At 41.6% G+C, this 19,504-nt stretch overlaps 2 protein-coding genes and 1 pseudogene across 3 annotated transcripts in view; 2 read left to right on the top strand and 1 right to left on the bottom strand.

The window, feature by feature from the left end:
- Window positions 1-1,437, bottom strand: part of dync1h1 (dynein, cytoplasmic 1, heavy chain 1) — a 43,426-nt gene extending 41,989 nt beyond the window's left edge. For both annotated transcript variants that reach the window (XM_052581458.1, XM_052581459.1), the window contains exon 1: window positions 805-1,437. In XM_052581458.1, the coding sequence (XP_052437418.1) occupies window positions 805-1,057 (253 nt within the window). In that variant the 5' untranslated portion in view covers window positions 1,058-1,437. The remainder of the gene's footprint in view (window positions 1-804) is intronic.
- Window positions 1-19,504, top strand: part of LOC127976795 (mitochondrial basic amino acids transporter-like) — a 289,596-nt gene that overhangs the window by 22,367 nt on the left and 247,725 nt on the right. The window lies entirely within an intron of this gene.
- Window positions 2,368-15,960, top strand: LOC127976791 (serine/threonine-protein phosphatase 2A 56 kDa regulatory subunit gamma isoform-like; annotated as a pseudogene).

Here is a 19,504-nt window from a genome sequence, read left to right as displayed (position 1 = left end):
TGTAAATCACTTTAATCAGTCAAATATCAGCTTGTAATGGGGAGGTTCATCTTTGTTATTGATTAGAAGCTGCTCCTGAAACGGAAGCGTCGGTGACGTCACCGGTCTGCAGGAGACACGCCCCGAGCGCGCGCAGATCCTTCATCAGCACCATCTCTTTACACCGCTGTGTCTGAAACTGTTTTTATACAGTCTACGGTCTGAACCATAGAGGTCTGAACCGAACACACTAGAGAAGGTTCATTCGGACATTTGACGTGACAGCGACTCAAACAGGGCGGGGCTACACAAACTCTGCGACACTTCTAAAATATAAAGACATCGATGACAGTCAGAGCAAAACCGCACCCAAACACTGTTTGCAGGCCATCCTCAGTTATCTCAGATACAGATTATATGCTTTATTCAAAGATAAAGGTGTCTAATAGAAGTTTGAATATCATTTTGCGAGACCTTATGTACCTTATAGCCATACTCTGAAAGCAACAACACTTTACCTCAGATCTTAAAAATAATTTAAAGAAAAGATATAAACGTTATGTCAAAACTGTGAACTCAATGCGAACCAACCAAGTGTATTCAATCACAAATATGGCATCAGTCAATCATTATGTACATTTAATTATGTCTTACAGGTTTAATATTTATGAATCAGATCATAAACTTGTGAAATTCATAAAATTTCGTTCCGAGTGCAGAGGCTCCGCCCACACACGTTTCTGATTGGCTGTGCAATTTGATTGACTGATTGATTGATTGTGTCACGTCGCCGTGTTAACGGTGCGTTTAACGGACTGTTGTCACCTTTCAGCGCGCTCCGCTCCACCAGGATCGACGGAATCTGAGGATCTGACAGGAACTTCCTCATCTGCTCCAGCGCGCTCTTCTCCTCCAGCGCGCTCTCGAGAGAAGCGGGTGCGTCGCCGCCATCTTCCAGCAGCAGCGGGACGAGCTTACGGATGTGTTTCTGCAGAACCGACGCGTCCGCTACCGTCTGCACCGCTGCAGAGACCTCCATCCCGCCGCCGCCTTCCTCTCCTCCGCCACTGTCTGACATTTCTCGCCGCGATGAAACGCAAAGAGCCGATGATCGAGCTGTGAGAGAGATCCGCTGTATCACGGACTCTGACACTTCACCGGAATGACCAGCGCCCCGCGCGTCGCCAAACTTTATTGTTTCTCGGAAGTCTGTGATATGTAGTTTTTCCAGCGGCGGAACGAATGAGTGAACGCGAAGCGAGAACTACAAATCACAGAATGCCGAAAAGCGTCACACGCGCTCGCGTCAGCTCGTTTCTGCTGCAGTGACGCGTGTATATGAAAGACAAAAATGCATTTCATGCCAAATTTTACATTCATAAATGTACACTTTCAAAGGAAACTCCTTCCTTTCTTGATTTTGGAAGAGATTTTGACGAGTATGTAAATTATAAGAATTCTATTGCATTTAAGTCTCTTTCATGGTGTGATTCTTAGACCCTTTTACTGTTTAGGGTTGGATTTAATGTATGTATACCTGATTGACTTTTGTTCTTATTCTTATTCTGTCTTTGTATTTGTTTCTTTTTTGTTACATTAAAAACATAAATAACAATAAAAGGTGTGCAAATATTTGGTTTCAAACACCGTATCATAGCTATTAAACTATTTCTTGTTTTCCTATTATTTTAAATCTGTATTTAACCTCAGAATGATCTCAGAGTAAAAAGACCTGCCAAAGTCTGATTTTGTGGTAGCCGTGCTTTACAATTAAATTATTATAATCTTAATTCAAGTGATGAAGGATTCTGAAGATCTGACAGTAATGTTAAATATTAAATATAAAAATTATTCATATGATGACAATGAATGACAAAAAACTCAAGAAAGAGTAGGCCTGATCAAAAAGTAATCAAATGTACTCTAATAAAGAAACTGAAATGGCTAACAACTACTTATTACATTTAGAAAATGGTCATTTGTAATCTGTACCTTCACTAAAGCTGAAAATAACTCATATTAACTCTAAACTTAACTCTATATGAACTGTATCCAAGCTGTCACGTGACTAGCGCCCGCCAATCAGCGCTCGCGCGGGTTAATATTGATCCTGAGCGCGCTCACAGATGATGAGTCACGCAAGAACAAGGTTCACTTTGAGATTTCTATCTGTATCTATCTATATATCAGTCTATCTATATGTATCTGTCTTTCTAATAAAAAGCTAGAAACTTGCAGATTTAACTTTGTATCATCTCATGCTACATTTTTAGAAATACAGATAATGATTTTTTGCCAGTATTCAGACATACAGTACTTTGGTACAGTAACTAAGGTAAGAATAGATCTTGTTTATAGATGCAGTAGGTAGCCACAGTGTTTTAATAATCATACATATATTGGATTGTAATTAAATTTTTGTGCCATGAATCTCATATTAATTTCAGTTGTTGATTTGCTTTTACATTCACCTGATTGTTTTAATATGTAAATGTAACCAACATTTTTACAAACCATTCTAATGTCTTTCTCTTAATGAGCAGGATGCAGCGTGATGCATATTTTAGATCTCAGCGGATACATGTCTTCTGTGTGTCACGGTTCTGTCGAAGCCATGCTTTTCTGACACTGCTCTGATTTCACTGACACGTGATCAAAGCAGTAGAAACATGCTCCGAAGACTCTTCCAGTCAGATGTACAGAGATAACCACGGAGATCACACAATCAGTGATCATCCAGCTGTGTTCGGCTTGGGTTTAGTTATCTATCTTCTGATTCTGTCAGTCAGTGTGCTCATCAATAAATTACTGAAAGTTGAGACCCAATAAAGGCAAAAAAGAAAAAAGAAATTAAAAGCTCTGATATATCCTGATGTGACCTGATGCTTTTCCACATACAGAAAACAGATGGGCACTACATTCAATTGTGTAGCTTTTCACACTGTATATTATTTCAAAGCAGACTGAGATAAAATCACATTGTATTTGGATTGTGTGAATGTTCTATATCGCTCCGAGCACGCAGAAGCAGAGATGTGAGTCTCGTTCAGTGAATCATACAGATCAGATCTGTTTCAAACACAGAAACATCCAAACACACCGTCCTGTCTCATCATGACTCTGGCTTCTCTAGAGCTGCTTTGAGTCTTTGAACCAGGACTTGATGAACTGTGACACTGATATTTTCCTGTTTATTACCGTGAACAATCTGAATCGTATAAAGGTGACTTACTGGAGAATCATGGCGATTTGTGAACATCTCTGATTTTAATTTAAGACTAAAGGTGGGATGTTTCTGTACTGCAGCAAAACATAATGAAGCTTGTAGTTTTTATGCACTTCTGTCTGATTTTGAGCCTGTGGATGAGAAGCGGTTCACATCTGTCTTTCCTGTCTTCTAGCCATTCAGAAGAGTTCAGTTGAAAAAGAATGATTGTTTTTGTTATATTTGACAGCAGAAACACTAATGTTTTCTGTGTTCAGTGTACGAGTGACTCACTCTCTGTGTTGTTCAGTGTCTCTCAGTCTGTTTTCTCAGGCTTCAGCAGCAGTTTGTGTGCCGTGCTCTCTCTCTCTCTCACACACACTCAGACACACACACACACACACACACACACACACACACACACACACACACACACACACACACAGAGTAATGAGGCGTGAAGGCTCTATAGGACTGCTAGAGGGGCCCCTAAGTCCCACCTCCTCCTCTCCTGACCAATAGGCTTCTGCCTGCAGTCTGCTGATGTCACAGCTCTTGTGTGCAGTGGACCAATGGGCTCGCAGCTCCTGCTGACATCATCCAGCAGTCGGTTCCTCCAGCACACAGCTTCATTTTCTGCTCAGCTTTTGTGTTCAAATGGAGTCTGCTCTGGTGGTGTAGGAGCTTCTGTGTTTTATCTGCGGCGTGTGCTGACATGCAGCTCGTCTGAGGCAGGATGGTGGTAGACGCTCCTAATCCCAACGGGCCGTTCCCGCCTGTGGCTCTCATGCACTTCAGAGGTGAGTGATCCGGACGGATTGTTCTGTGTCATTGAGGCTTCAGTGTCTCCTGCCCATCCCCCCACTCCAGCAGTGATGTCACAGGAAGTGAGGTCACAGCTGAAGGAAGGGTGTTGTGTACGTGGGAACAAATGTCCATACAAGGATAATAAAACCTGTAATTTTTGATTTTCATTATAATATCTTTAGGTTAGCATAGCAGTAATAGAACTCTATGGAAAGTCCCCACAATACACAGGAACAAATGTGTGTGTGTGTGTGTGTGTGTGAGCAGCAGGACAGATACGGCTCTGTCAGCTGATTACAGTGTGTAGATCAGGAAGGTTTGCTCTCATATGTTTAACGTTTCAGGTGTGTTTATAAAGTTTAGCTTCCATTATAATTTGTAAACAGCTGATAGAGATGATCATCATGTCAGTATACAGTAAATAACAGATTCACTGGCGATATATGTTAGATTTCACTGGGGCATGTGTGACTTGTCTCAAAGTAGCTTTACAGTATTAAAAAAAGTAAATAGTGTGTTGAAATAATACGAGACCAACAGTAAAGACGAAACCAGTAGTTCAATTCCAGACTGCAGCAAAGTCAGATTGTGCAGAAGAATCATCTGTTTCCTGTGGTCTTGTCCTGGTGCTCCTCTGAGACAAGGTCTTTACAGGGGATCTGTATCTGGGCTCTAGTTGTCCTGGTCTCCGCTGTCTTTCAGGGCAGTAGAGGTCCTTTCTAGGTGCTGATCCACCATCTGGTCTGGATACGTACTGGATCCGGGTGACTGCAGTGACCCTCTGATCTGGACACAGACTGGATCTGGTGGCCACGGTGACCTCGGAACAAGAGAGAAACAGACTAATATTAGCGTAGATGCCATTCTTCTAATGATGTAGCAAGTACATAGGGTGTTATGGGAAGTGTTCCCGGTTCCGGTTTACCTAATAAATGCATCCTAAAAATCCTTTAACGGATTTGGATATTAAAAGCATATTAGTATGTTATGTGTATGCCAGGTTAAAGAGATGGGTCTTTAATCTAGATTTAAACTGCAAGAGTGTGTCTGCCTCCCGAGCAATGTTAGGTAGGTTATTCCAGAGTTTAGGCGCCAAATAGGAAAAGGATCTGCCGCCCGCAGTTGATTTTGATATTCTAGGTATTATCAAATTGCCTGAGTTTTGAGAACGTAGCGGACGTAGAGGAGTATAATGTAAAAGGAGCTCATTCAAATACTGAGGTGCTAAACCATTCAGGGCTTTATAAGTAATAAGCAATATTTTAAAATCTATACGATGTTTGATAGGGAGCCAGTGCAGTGTGGACAGGACCGGGCTAATATGGTCATACTTCCTGGTTCTAGTAAGAACTCTTGCTGCTGCATTTTGGACTAGCTGTAGTTTGTTTACCAAGCGTGCAGAACAACCACCCAATAAAGCATTACAATAATCTAACCTTGAGGTCATAAATGCATGGATTAACATTTCTGCATTTGACATTGAGAGCATAGGCCGTAAATTGTTTAATTCAAGTTCAGGAGGAACATGTTCAGATAATTAACACGACAGGAGCACAATCAGTAATCAACCCAGCGAAGTCAAGAAGTGTACACAGCAGAACCTCTGTCCCTTGACAGGTTTCCACCAATCCATCCACTCCAACTCCAACTTTATTTATAAAGCACCCAATAAAACAACAAAGTTGACCAAAGTGCTGTACAGTAAGTTCAACTAAAAGAATATAAAGGCAAATAATAAAATTGACAATACACAACATACTAGACAGACCAAAGGATAACTAAAGCAACAATATCTCAGTCCTGATCAAAGGCTAATGAAAAAAATGTTTTTAACTGCTTCTTAAATTCAGTCAGAAAAAAAAAATTGTCCCAAAGACACTGGCAAACTGTTCCAAAGCCTTGGCAAATACCGAAAAAGCACGGTCACCTCTGAACTATAATTTTGATTGAGGAACATGTAGGAGATTTTGTCCATTTGATCTTAATGATCTCTTCAACTCTCGAACTTGAATAAGATCAGCAATGTATGGAGGGGCTATAGCATGCAACCATTTGTAATCTGTCCAAAATTTTTGATTGAGTACCATAATAAAGTGAGTTCCACCACCCCTTCTCCACACTTACAATTAGAGTTTGGGCCTTTGGGCTGTCTTCCCTCAGACAACACACCAAATATGCACAACCTTTACTCTGTTTATTATGTGTAAGTGTGAACTCGTGAATTTGAAAAATGCAGTTTTACAAATGTTAGAAACATGGCTTTCTAATGAAAGATTGCAATCAAATAGCACACCTAGGTTCCTAACTGATGAAGAAGAATTGACAGAGCAACCATCTAGTATTAGGGTATATAATTTCACACCTGGTGTGTTACCCCCCTTATTTTGGTTTGTTTGGGCAAATGTGAATATGGCAGTCGTGCTCAGATCTGTGCCTAGACAGATCACCTGAGATCACCTGGATGAGATGCTCAAAATGATAAATGAATATAAAAACAGCTACAAACAAGCCCAGCAAAAAACTCTGGAAGCTGATGTTGTTACATCCTGGTGGATGACATCTATGAGCAGAAAACCCCCCGAAAAATAAACCATGGAACTTTGACCAATTTTACTCACACGTGACTTGTATAAACAATATAAGACCTTTAGAAACTTTGCCGTGTGAAAGCGAACCGCACCAATAATAACAAGCAACATTGTAATAATTTTAATCCCTGTTTCGGAACAAAGCAATTGATCTACAGGTGTGAGAGAACCCTTAGAGAACCCCCTTGTTCTAGGTTATTACATGCAGAGTTTTTAGGTCCTATTATTAACACCTCTGTTTTTTTTTTCCAGAATTTAGCAGTAAGAAATTACTCGTCATCTAGTTTTTTTATATCGACTATGCATTCCATTGGTTTTTCAAATTGTGTGTGTGGTGTGTTTCACCGGGCCACGAAAAATATAGAGCTGAGTATCATCAGCATAACAGTGAAAGCTAACACCATGTTTCCTGATGATATCTCCCAAGGGTAACATATAAAGCGTGAAGAGTAGCGGCCCTAGTACTGAGCCTTGAGGTACTCCATACTGCACTTGTGATCGATATGATACATCTTCATTCACTGCTACGAACTGATGGCGGTCATATAAGTACGATTTAAACCATGCTAATGCACTTCCACTGATGCCAACAAAGTGTTCAAGTCTATGCAAAAGAATGTTGTGGTCAATTGTGTCAAACGCAGCACTAAGATCCAATAAAACTAATAGAGAGATACACCCACGATCAGATGATAAGAGCAGATCATTTGTAACTCTAAGGAGAGCAGTCTCAGTACTATGATACGGTCTAAATCCTGACTGGAAATCCTCACATATACCATTTTTCTCTAAGGAGGAATATAATTGTGAGGATACCACCTTTCCTAGTATCTTGGACAGAGAAGGGAGATTCGAGATCGATCTATAATTAATTGATTTGTTGCTGTCAAGTTGGGGTCAAGTTGTTTCATAATAATAATAATAATAATAATAATAATAGTAGCTGTAGTTATTTAACTGCAAGGGTTTGTTGTTAGGTTACAGTTGGGTACGGGTTGGTTATGGTTATGTTAAGGTTAGTGAAAGTTAAAGTGAACTGATGTAATTCCAGACAGTGTTTCTCCTCGACTGTCACATGTTCCTGTTATAAAACAACTAGTTTGAGTAAAACTGCTTTTGATTCATCTGCTAGTTTTTTCTCACTGCTGGAAAACTGTGAAAATCATCTGAAATGTTTGAGTATGATTAGTGATAATACAGGCGATTCAGATCTAATTAGGTGAATATGTTTCTATGTTGTTCACTGGAAAAGAGTGAAACTCCTTTAGCTCTCGTTAGTGATCTGTATATCAGACAGATCCAGAGTGTCATAAACTCTGCAGCCGTGTGCATGAGCATCAGATGCTGGCGTGTTATTTGCGTGTTGTTTTGAGTGTTTGGATCAGATAAGTGTCTCGTGTCTGAGGAGCAGATGAACTCCTCTCAAGTTCCTCGGGGAGACGTCTGTGGAGATCTCCAGCATGTGATGCTACTGGAACAATAATAATACCAGTCATGAACCACTCAGAGTCATCTGTTATGAGCAGAAGATGTGATGAATAATAAAAGCACCCATAAGAGAGGCACTATCTGTGAGCAAACATGATATTGTACATATGAAATCCTCAGTCGTGAGTGTAGTGCAGAGTTTAAACTATTTTTAATGTTCCTTCAAGTAGCTGAGGGGTAACTGGTTATGGTTAAGGACTGGTTAACCTCTCTCTCTCTATCTCTGTCTAAACAGCTGGTCAAATGAACCAAGGCATGGAACACAAATACACAAGAAAGGTTTATCTTAATTTAACTGAAATGCATTTGCAGCAGGTCAGTCACATTAAGGCCCATTTCTCTAGTGCTTTATACAGCGCTGTGTCAAAGCAGCTTCACAGAAATGAACAGAATCTATTATTAACTCCGTTATGGAGACAAATTCAGATTCTGCTGTGTGTAAGCTGTGCTCTCAGATCTGTAGGGTTGTGTTCAGATCAATCCAGTTCAACGCTGCTTCAGTTCATTTCATTAACAGAGTCAATAACAGTTCAGTAAAAGTTGATCTATTTTTGTATGAGTTCAGTTCTGCTATTTAAAGCAGCTCTACAGCAGACAGTAGTGTCATTATTCAGTTCAATCTGTGTCAGTGTTTGCATTTGGTCGTGTTTTCACTGAGGGTGGTTGTGAAGGAAACACATGTCTGTTCTTGACTCTTTTTCACACTTGTGAGGTTCTAAAACAAAACTTTAGAGCTGAAATTAAATGTTTCATAACTGATGAATTTAGCAATATTCCTGTGAAGCTGCTTTGAATCAATCTGTATTGTATAAAGCACAATAGAAATAAAACTGATGCTACTTGACATATTTCTGTGGATGTATTTGGCTCCTGTAGCAGTGCAAGGGAAGTGATGGATGTGATGCAGGAGCTGGTGATTGTGTGAGATTGTGCAGTTTCTCTAATCTCATACAGTCCTGGTGTGATGACGGTGTCTGCTCTTCTCGTGCTCCAGATGTGGCTCCGGCCGAGCAGGAGAAGCTCTTCATCCAGAAGCTGCGTCAGTGCTGCGTTCTGTTCGACTTCCTGTGTGATCCGCTCAGTGACCTGAAATGGAAGGAGGTGAAGCGGGCGGCGCTGAGCGAGATGGTGGAGTACATCAACCACAACCGCAGTGTGATCACGGAGCCCATCTACCCAGAGGTGGTGCACATGGTGAGTCAGGCCGGCTCTCAGGGGCCCGCGGCGGCCCTCGCTCGTCTCCAGACAGTGCAGCTTCTGTTTCCCATTAGAGACGCCGCGGCCGTTCGTTCTTGTGCTTTATTCACTCTGACTTCACATGCTTTTCTATTTACAGCATTAAAGAAGCTTTATCAGGCTGCATCTGAAACACAACGGACCTTTTCCACATTTCTGTGTTCTCTTCTAGAGCAGTGAATGAGAGAGTACCACAAATATATATTTTGTAGTCCCGTTTGCTCAGAAAGCAAATAAAAAACTTCATTATAGTGTTTTCATGACTTTATAAAAAAGATTGAGAGAGACTGATGACGGCAGTCAGAAGAGACGGAGTGTGATGTAAACATGTTGACGTGCTGCTCATCAGGAACGTGATGTCCGTGTGTGTCTTGTGTCTGTGTTGCAGTTTGCGGTGAACATGTTCAGGGCTCTTCCGCCCTCATTGAACCCCACGGGAGCAGAGTTCGACCCGGAGGAGGATGAACCGACTCTGGAAGCAGCGTGGCCTCATCTACAGGTGCTTCCTGACACCGTTCACAGCGTTATCTGACCGCTTCTACATCACCAGAGCCAGAAGACCTGACACCACCAGCCAACAGTCTGGAACAACTAACATTTAAAGTGTCCCTCTGTTATTTGATCAAAAATGATTCTAATGTAAATCATCTGTTTTCTGTGTGAATCTGTGTTAAAGTGTAATGTATTTCTGTGATGCTCCGCTGTATTTTCAGCATCATTCCTCCAGTCTTCAGTGTCACATGATCTTCAGAAATCAGAATAATATGATCATTTACTGCTCAATAAACATGAAGATTATTATCAGTGTTGAACACAGTTGTGCTGCTCAATATTTCTGTGGAAACTGTAAAACTACCATTCGAAAGTTAGGGGTAAATAGCACTTTAAAAATTACTACTTTTAATTAATCAAAGAGCCATTACATTTATAAAAAGTGACTGTAAAGAAATGTAAAATAAACTTTGTTCTTTTGAACTTTATTCATCTGTGAATCCTGAAAAATCTAATGTAACATTGAATCAGTAAATCATCATATTATTCTGATTTCTGAAGATCATGTGACACTGAAGACTGGAGGAATGATGCTGAAAATACAGCGGAGCATCACAGAAATACATTACACTTTAACACAGATTCACACAGAAAACAGATGGTTTACATTCTGATAACTTTCACTATTTTGGCTGTATGTTTGATCAAATAAATGCAGCTTTGGTGAGCAGAAAAGACTTCTTCAAGAAAAAAGAAAAAAGCTTATTGGCTAATAGTATATTCAGTCATAATTGTATGTTATGTTTATGCAGTGTCTTTATGTGCCACATACATAGAAGCAGTGTTTTCAGGTGAATCTGTACATGTATGCAGTGTGTGACGACAGCAGCGATCATGAGAACATCACTTGTTGCTCATCACCGCATCTCTCTGTTTCTCAAAGCTGGTGTACGAGTTTTTCCTGCGCTTTCTAGAGTCGCCCGACTTTCAGCCGAATATCGCAAAGAAATACATTGACCAGAAGTTTGTGATGCAGGTATGCAGATATTTCCCTTCACTGTATAGAAGCTGAAGTCTCAGTTTGAGTTCAGACGTGTGAGAGACTGCTTCTGAACTGATTTCAGCTTCTGGAGCTGTTCGACAGTGAAGATCCACGAGAGAGAGATTTCCTGAAAACCACCCTGCACCGAATATACGGGAAGTTTCTCGGGCTGCGCGCTTACATTAGAAAGCAAATTAATAACATATTTTACAGGTGAGCAGTGCCTTCATGCTCCGTGTTAGTGGTCTGATAACACAGTCTTCTCTGGAAGAAGGTTCAGGTTTGTGTGTAAGTGTCTCTCTGTGTGTGTTTGCAGGTTTATTTACGAGACGGAGCATCACAACGGAATCGCAGAGTTACTGGAGATCCTGGGCAGGTAAAACATCAGCAGTCCCGGTGCATGCTGGGAAATCTTCTGGTCTCTGACAGCTGTGTTTCTTCTGTCCGACAGCATCATCAACGGCTTTGCTTTACCATTAAAAGAGGAGCACAAGATCTTCCTGCTGAAGGTGTTACTGCCGCTGCACAAAGTGAAGTCTCTGAGCGTCTATCACCCGCAGGTCAGTCCACGCTCCGCTCATTACACACCGGTCACTCACACTGACCAGCGCTTAACACCGTCTCGTCTCGCTCCAGCTGGCGTACTGTGTGGTTCAGTTCCTGGAGAAGGACAGCACGCTCACTGAACCGGTAAGACCACACACGCTCAGACAGCATTCAGTGCATTATGGGATTGATGCGACCCATGAGGCTTTGCTGCCGCTGTGCAGGTGGTCATGGCTCTCCTCAAATACTGGCCCAAGACTCACAGTCCGAAGGAGGTGATGTTCCTCAACGAGCTGGAGGAGATCCTGGACGTGATCGAGCCGTCCGAGTTCGTGAAGGTCATGGAGCCGCTCTTCCGTCAGCTGGCCAAGTGTGTGTCCAGTCCTCACTTCCAGGTGAGTGAAGAGTTTCAGACGTCAGTCAGAGCTCCAGAAGGATCCAGATTCATTCTTTGTCTCCTTCATACGACATACATGTGATGTAGAGCACTGACATGTTCCTCATCCAACAGTGAAACAACGAAAAGAACCAACATACACTTAATAAGAATAGAATGTTATAAACTATCAAGAGTATGAGTGTGCTGTTGAGGAAAGAATAAAATTGAGATTTTTGTAAAATTAACCTTGAAATTGTTACATTTAAAAATATTCATAATTAGACCAGTTACTTTTACTGATTGCATGATTACATCAGTGTTGGGGTAACGCATTACAGCAACGCGAGTCATGTAATCAGATTACTTTCCCAAGTAACTAGTAAAGCAACACTTTCTTTCTTTCTGTAATGTAAACATTGTGGCAATGAAGTGGAGGATCCAAATGCAGCTTTAGTAAGATCTTACTCAGGGTCAAACACCAGCAAAACAGTAATATCCAAGAAAATCCAAAGGAGTAATCCAATAAACAGGCAATGATCAGGACAGGCAGCACACAATCAAAAACAAGAAACAGTCCAAGATCAAAAACATGAAGGCAAGGAAACTCAAAAAACAAGGAAACTAGGAAACATCACAGGCTATCAAACATCAGTAAGAGTTATATATAGTGTGTGACTGATGAGGTGATGAGAGACTGGTGACTATAATTGGTGAGCGCTGATGAGTCTGGGCAAAGGATTATGGGAAATGGAGTCCAGGGTCAAATGATAAGAATCGCCTCTATCGAAGCTCACAGGCACTATAGCTAGAGATCGTGACCCTTACAAATGTTCAGTAATCTATCTACTTTGTTTTCTTATTTACTGACTGACACCATCTCTAATTAACTTTTTTTTTAAATATAAAAAAATAGCAGTAGAAGTACTATCATTACATTAAGCAATATTTCTGTCACGGTTTCTTCAAATTCAACCGAATTTTTATTTTTATTTATCTTGCCATGAAGAACATTAGGTTTCTGTTTGTTTATGATATAATGATAGTTTTAGTCAAAAGAAATGATAAAATGCTCATGAAGCGACTCTCAGAGTAGTTCTAGAGATCATGTTCATATATTGACTTCAGTATGTGTGTAGTACACCAAACCTCTCTCAGAGACACGCAGAACACACAGGATTCATAAATTATATAAAAGTAGTCTGATTTTATCACCTGAAATGTGTAATGTAGTGGATTTAGTTACAAACTACAATTTCTGTCGTGTCATTTGGAGTCAGTAACAGACTACAGTTTGTGAGTAATCTCTCTTGTGACAAGCGCTATACAAATAAATCTGAAGTAACGTGTGTTTCTGACAGGTGGCCGAGAGAGCGCTTTATTACTGGAATAACGAGTACATCATGAGTCTCATCAGTGACAACGCAGCCAAGATCTTACCCATCATGTTCCCGGCGCTTTACCGTAACTCCAAGAGCCACTGGAACAAGTGAGAGTCCCGTTTCCTTCTGTGAGGATGCTCCGAGCTCGATGTGTCTGTGAGGGTTTCTCCATCACTCTTCCTCTCTCTTCTGCAGGACCATTCACGGCTTGATCTATAACGCACTCAAGCTCTTCATGGAGATGAACCAGAAGCTGTTTGACGACTGCACACAACAGTTCAGAGCCGAGAAGAACAAGTGAGTTGAGCCTCAAACCCAGCGTAGTTTCAGGTGAGATGAGTTCAAACCCTGACGCTTCTGCTTCCAGAGAGAAGGCCAAGCTGAAGGAGAGAGAGGAGGCCTGGATGAAGATCGAGAATCTGGCCAGATCTAACCCACAGGTGTGTTCCTCTCCAACACAAGGTTTCTACTGACCTCCGTCTGCTTCAGTCTGTCTCTTCTGACTCTCTGTAACGCTCATGTCTCTGTTTCTGTCACTCTCTGCTCCACTAGTTCACTTTGTGTGTTGATCCGTCTGCACTAAACAGTCCTGTAGAAATGGAGACTGATGGTCCCTTTATAGAAGATGTTCAGATGTTAAAAAAGACAGTGCAGGCCAGAGCCATTCAGGTAATTCAGAGATCTGAGCTTCATCATCATCATCATCCTCAGATCCTCTCTCTTCTCAATCTCTTCCTGAACGAAAGCGTTTGTTGTTACGAGTTCAGAAGTATCAACTGTGCGCAAAATGAGCCACGTTTGGTTTCTGACCAAATATATTTATTTCCGGTGCCTCACTAAGACCTCGTTATCTCTGGAACTGAACCAAACGATGAGTACAAAAGAAAAGATTCTAATAGGATATTAATATATCTTTAATATTTATTGAGTTACACACATAAAATCTTGCAATAAGTGCTTATTCCCCATTTCCGAACGGTCACCACTGGCATATAATGCCACACAGATATCTAAAGTCAACAGATTTTACTAAAAGAGATTCCAGTCTCTGCGTGAACATGATGCGTCCATCTTTCTGAAGACTGTCTCTCCTCCAAATCTCTGGAGGCAAGTGTCATTTTGACCCTCTTTACATAACTGTGGATTACTCACACATGGCATTTAATGTTTTGACTTTTTTCATCATTTACGTATTTCATTCACCAGAAGAAAAATAGTTTTTTTAGCTGGGTACGTCTGGATGAATTGACAGAATGACGCAGATATGTTATAATAAAAGCAGTGTTGGGAAGTAACTAGTTACACGTAATAGCGTTACATAATTTAATTTAAAAATAAATGTAATAAGTTACAGAGAAAAACTGTAACTGTAACAAATGCCAGTGTTTTCTGTCATAACTATGCAAAGATTTGATTTCAAAACAGTACCATAGCTATATATATATATATATATATATACTAGGCTATATCTCATGATTTGAAATCTGTATTTAATCTCAGAATGATCTCAAAGTAACTCTGATTTTGTAGTGGCTGTGCTTTAAAATTAAATTATAATAACCTATAACTATAATCAAGTGATGAATGATTCTGAAGGTCTGACAGTAATCAGTGTTGAGTTCTACTGTAAGATGAATTTATGATTAACAGTTGAAAACATTAGAAAAGTAATCAAATGTAATCAGTTGTATGACATTAATAAAGTAATTTAAATATTTACACTACTTCTTACATTTTACATAGTGTAATTTGTAATCTGTAACCTGTTACATTTCCAAACTAACCTTCCCAGCACTGAATAACAGAGAGGATTCTGGGAGAGTGATGACCGTCAGTGTGACTCGTGTGTGTGTGTGTGTGTGTGTGTGTGTGTGTGTGTGTGTGTGCAGGTGGCGAGGGAGCAGAGGAAGGAGCGGTCGCTCGTCAGGCGTAAATCAGATCTTCGTCAGGACTCCTTCACCACCAAAGCCTTGGAGACGCACCGGCGCGCCGACGACATGCTAACCAGCCACGACTAGCTCAGGTGTTCGTTTGGAGGCTCCACATCTCCGGGGGTTTCTTGACTCCCTTCGTCTGGTCCGGACGCTCGCCGCTGCGTGATTGAGACGCCGAGCGGAAAGCTTTCTTTGTGTTTCAGATTTGTGTTTATTTTCAGGGACTGCTGCCAGTGCCAATACTGTCATGCTGATTAGCCGTAGTTTTATTTCTCTGTTTATTGCTTCAGCTAATGTGATGTTTCAGACTAAAGCACGTCTGTCACGTGTTCTCTCTGTGTGTCGCTCGGAGCGGATGACTTTAGTTCACTTCTGTGCCACAGACGGTTTGGTTAAACGTTGTGCTGTTTCACTGGTTCGGTTTCTCCATCGGATCGACAGCTGAATGTCACCAACATTCCCGGATCAGTTCATCCCACACGGAGCTCTGGGATCCGACAGGAATCTCTTCTGATCTCAGACTCGACTCCAGAAGGACCTCAGTGCCTTCCAGCGCAGAGACGAGGGCCTTCGGTCCGTTCGGATGAATCCAGATCCAAACACAGCGGTGTGACGCAGACGCTCTGATTGTTCATTTCCATCTGGATGTTTCCAGTTATTTTATTGAACTACCTAGAAGCACTTCCTGAAAACTTGAAAACTCTAATGTGTGTGTGTGTGTGTGTGTGTGTGTGAGAGAGAGAGAGAATCAGTCGCATGCTTACAGTCATTTCTGTACCGTTGTTTGAACTCCTGTATGTTTAATCACTGCATTTTATTCTTTTCAACTTTTCACCTATAACAATTCATTCAGTATGCGAGTATATAAATGTAGATGTATAAAAACATTTTTGTCTCTGCTTCTTTTCCAAACACACTCACACACTCCACTGAAAGTCGTGATATTTTGCCAAGTATGTTGACCCATACTCAGAATTGGTGCTCTGCATTTAACCCATCCATGTGCACACACACACACACACACACACACACAAACCATGAACAGTGGGCAGCTATATATCCGGCGCCCGTGGAGCAACTGGGGGTTCATGGGTATTGAGGGAGGAAGAGAGCACTGTTCATTCTCTCCACCCACCTACAACTCCTGCCAGCAACAAGACTTGAACCGGCAACCTTCTGGTAACAAGTTCGGCTCACTAACCATTAGGCCACAGCTGCCCTTTAGCCTCTGAAGAGTTTATAAGTGTAATCTATGAGACAGCACAATGCAGAGAATCTGAGCGGAGGATCGCCGCAGAAGTAGAGCCCCACCCATCAAATCAGGTGCATGAGCCGGCTGCTACACCCATCGTGAGGGAGAACACTGCGGAAGCTGAGAGTATGGAGTGGATCTCCGTCCACTGTACCGCAGCTGAGGATGAGCTGATTATACACAAATCCTCACCCACCTCCCGCTCCTGCCTTCTCCACTGCTGTCGTCTGCTCGCCCTCATCCATCTATACGGTGCGAGCGCCATGTGTCTGATGTGTAGACCCAGCAGCTCCGCCTCAGCTCCTAGCTCCTTTGCCTCCAGTGTCACCCATCGCTCCACCAGCTCCACCGGGCTCCCTGTCCCTCCGGCTCCACCTCTGTCAGGCGTCGACCCACCATCACCCCTGGACTCTCTTAGACTCCTTCCTCCCACCAGCTCCACCTTGGTCCTCAGTCGCTCTGGCTCCGCCGCAGATTTCCAGATCTCCGCTTCCGTTTCAGTAGACAGAGCCCTCAGCTCCAACCTGGCCCCCCGGATCCTCAACATCCTCCTGACTCGTTGGCTCTCCATCTCCGCCTCGGGCTCCACCTCCACCTGCTCCACCGTTAGTTGGACCCCTGGAGTCGCTGGCCATTCCTCCTCCATGACTCCTCTCTCCATCCGCTCCACTGTGGCTCCAGCTTGGCTCCTCCTGATCCAAGCCCCTCCTGTCTCCTGTCTCCGATCTGGGTCCTCCCTCCATCACCTCCTCCGTGTCCATCCTCCTCCCGAGCCTCCTCCCAAGTTCGCACCCATGCCTCCCTTTGTTGTTTCTACAGTGCGAGGATGCATTTTCCAGTAGGGGGCGAAATGTCAGATTTCTGGACCTGTTTTGCCCTTGTAGTCCTTCCTGTGTTTCCTTATTTGGTCTTGTTCCTGTCATGGGTCTGTCTTATTAGTTTGATTAGTCATCCCATGCACCTGTGTTTCCCCTGTATTTAAGTCCTAGTCTGTGCAGTCTCTCTCGGTTGGGTCTGCTTGTTGTCTACGTGTGTTGGCTCAAGCTCCTATTGTGGATCATCCCCTGTGTTTCCTTGATTAAAGACAGTTCTCGTTTACTCATGCCTCCTGCAAGCTTCCTTTACGGCATGAAGTGACAACTATAAAGGCCACCAGAAGTGAAATGAACAAGCCTCAGTCTGAAGGAAGTGCTTATATCTCTGCATCTCACTCAAATAAACAGGAAAACAAAGTTACTTGCGCTACTTTTTTAAAAAAGTAATCAGAGTTCGTGATTCAAGTTACTTGTAATGTGTTATCCCCAACACTGCATATGTATGTAGTTCACATATAGTTTATCGAAAACATTATTATATGTACAGAATAAAAAAAAAACTTTTCCATTTCTGAGGTGCTAATATTTTCTATTGATTTGCAAAATTCTGACATTCTTGTACAGCTTTTATTTGTGAGTTCAGTGTTGTATAAGCATACTGAAAATAAAGAGATCATGTGGACTTATATTTAAATCTTTAGTGTCTCATACAGTGATTGTTTAGTGTTTGAGCTTCTGTTCACCTGTAAAACAAACATTAGATGAGGGGTGTCCTGAAGGGTCACTGCTCCAAACACCTGAAGCAACTGATCCAGGTCAGACGACAAACCTCCAGGAAAGATTTCGGATGCTCCTGATTTAGAGAAACATCTGCAGATGTTGGACAGATCGAGTGGTGTGGATCATGTTTGTAATTTAGTTTATCACTTCATTTGTACATTTTATACCGATTTGTGCTTAATCTTAAACCATTAACATTAAACATGCAGTCACTGGTTTAGCAGTCCAAACCCGTTTTGACCACTAGAGGACTTCTTCTGCTCAGGATGAAACTATAAACCCCTTGAACCCTGATCTCAGAGCTCAAACAAACCTCCAGCCATGAGAAAACACACACAGAAGCACTTTAATCAGCAAGAGTCACGCTGCATTCTGTGTCAGTTTGTTCAGGTCACAACTCGTTCATTAAAAATGATCATTCTGTCAGCATTCACTCTCCTCACGACCTGTGAGTTTATTTCTTCTGTTGAACATTAAAGAAGAAACAAACATCTGCTGGTAGCCATTAAGTTCCATAGTATGAAAATAAATAAATAATTCAGAAGGGATCAGAAGCTGTTCTTTTGTGTTTAAAAGAAGTAAGATTAAACATGAGGGAGAATAAATGATGTCTGAACTAGGGTGAACTATCCCTTTAATATGTGAACCACATTTGGACATTAATTGATTTATTGTATTTATTTATTTCTGTAAGATCTGAACTGAGTCTAATCCCTGAAATGACTGATGTGTTTCAGAAGCATGCCTGACCTCTGTGAAAATCCGCTTCCATGTGACTGATGGATTACTTCCTGTCTGGCATCAGAGCACTTAATGAAACATCCTTCCAGCTCTTCATCTGCTGCCTTCAGACACATTAAATCAGTCCGACCCCACACTCACACAGAGCTGACAGACGGGGAGGAAATAAAGAAAAAACTAAATCAATCCGATAATAAACACAAGGCCTCATTACACAAAAACCCTAAAAACAGAACAAATGAACAGTATATATCTTCAGAATTATGAGATAGAAAATGTCATGACAGCTGTTTATTATTATTATTATTTTAATACGTGTATTGAGGTCCACTTGCAGTCACTTGCAGATGGGAGAATGGAGAAAGTTTTTTTTTTTTTTTTGGAGCAACTGGGATGGTGCCCCCTCTGGGAGTTGGTGCCCTAGACAGATTGAGTCAGTTCGGGAGTTCGGAGCTGGTTCGCGAATCATTTGAGTCAAGGGGGCAGGAGTTTTTGAGGGGTGGCAACATATGACAGACGTATATATACTGAATTTAGTCACAGTTATCACAGATTGATGATAAATATATGTACACACTACAAAAGGACACAGGCTGTCATTTACAAACTTAATCTCATGCAATCAATGTCTTGCATTTGAAACAGTTCATATAAGAAATAAGTCACTAATGCATACAGTATGCATCCACATGTCATTAAGAGCATTATAAAAGGTTCAGTGTTATCAATATGTCAATTTATTATAAGAAACACAAGACTTTAACAGCCAATGACATTTCCAGCTGGGGAGACTCAACTGATTTTCTACAGTTTAGTGTTAATCATCATCTAACTCAACCAG

The sequence above is a fragment of the Carassius gibelio genome, chromosome B17 (assembly GCF_023724105.1).
Source record: "Carassius gibelio isolate Cgi1373 ecotype wild population from Czech Republic chromosome B17, carGib1.2-hapl.c, whole genome shotgun sequence".
Classification (NCBI taxonomy): Eukaryota; Metazoa; Chordata; class Actinopteri; order Cypriniformes; family Cyprinidae; genus Carassius; species Carassius gibelio.
This window is presented reverse-complemented; position numbering and strand designations above follow the sequence as displayed.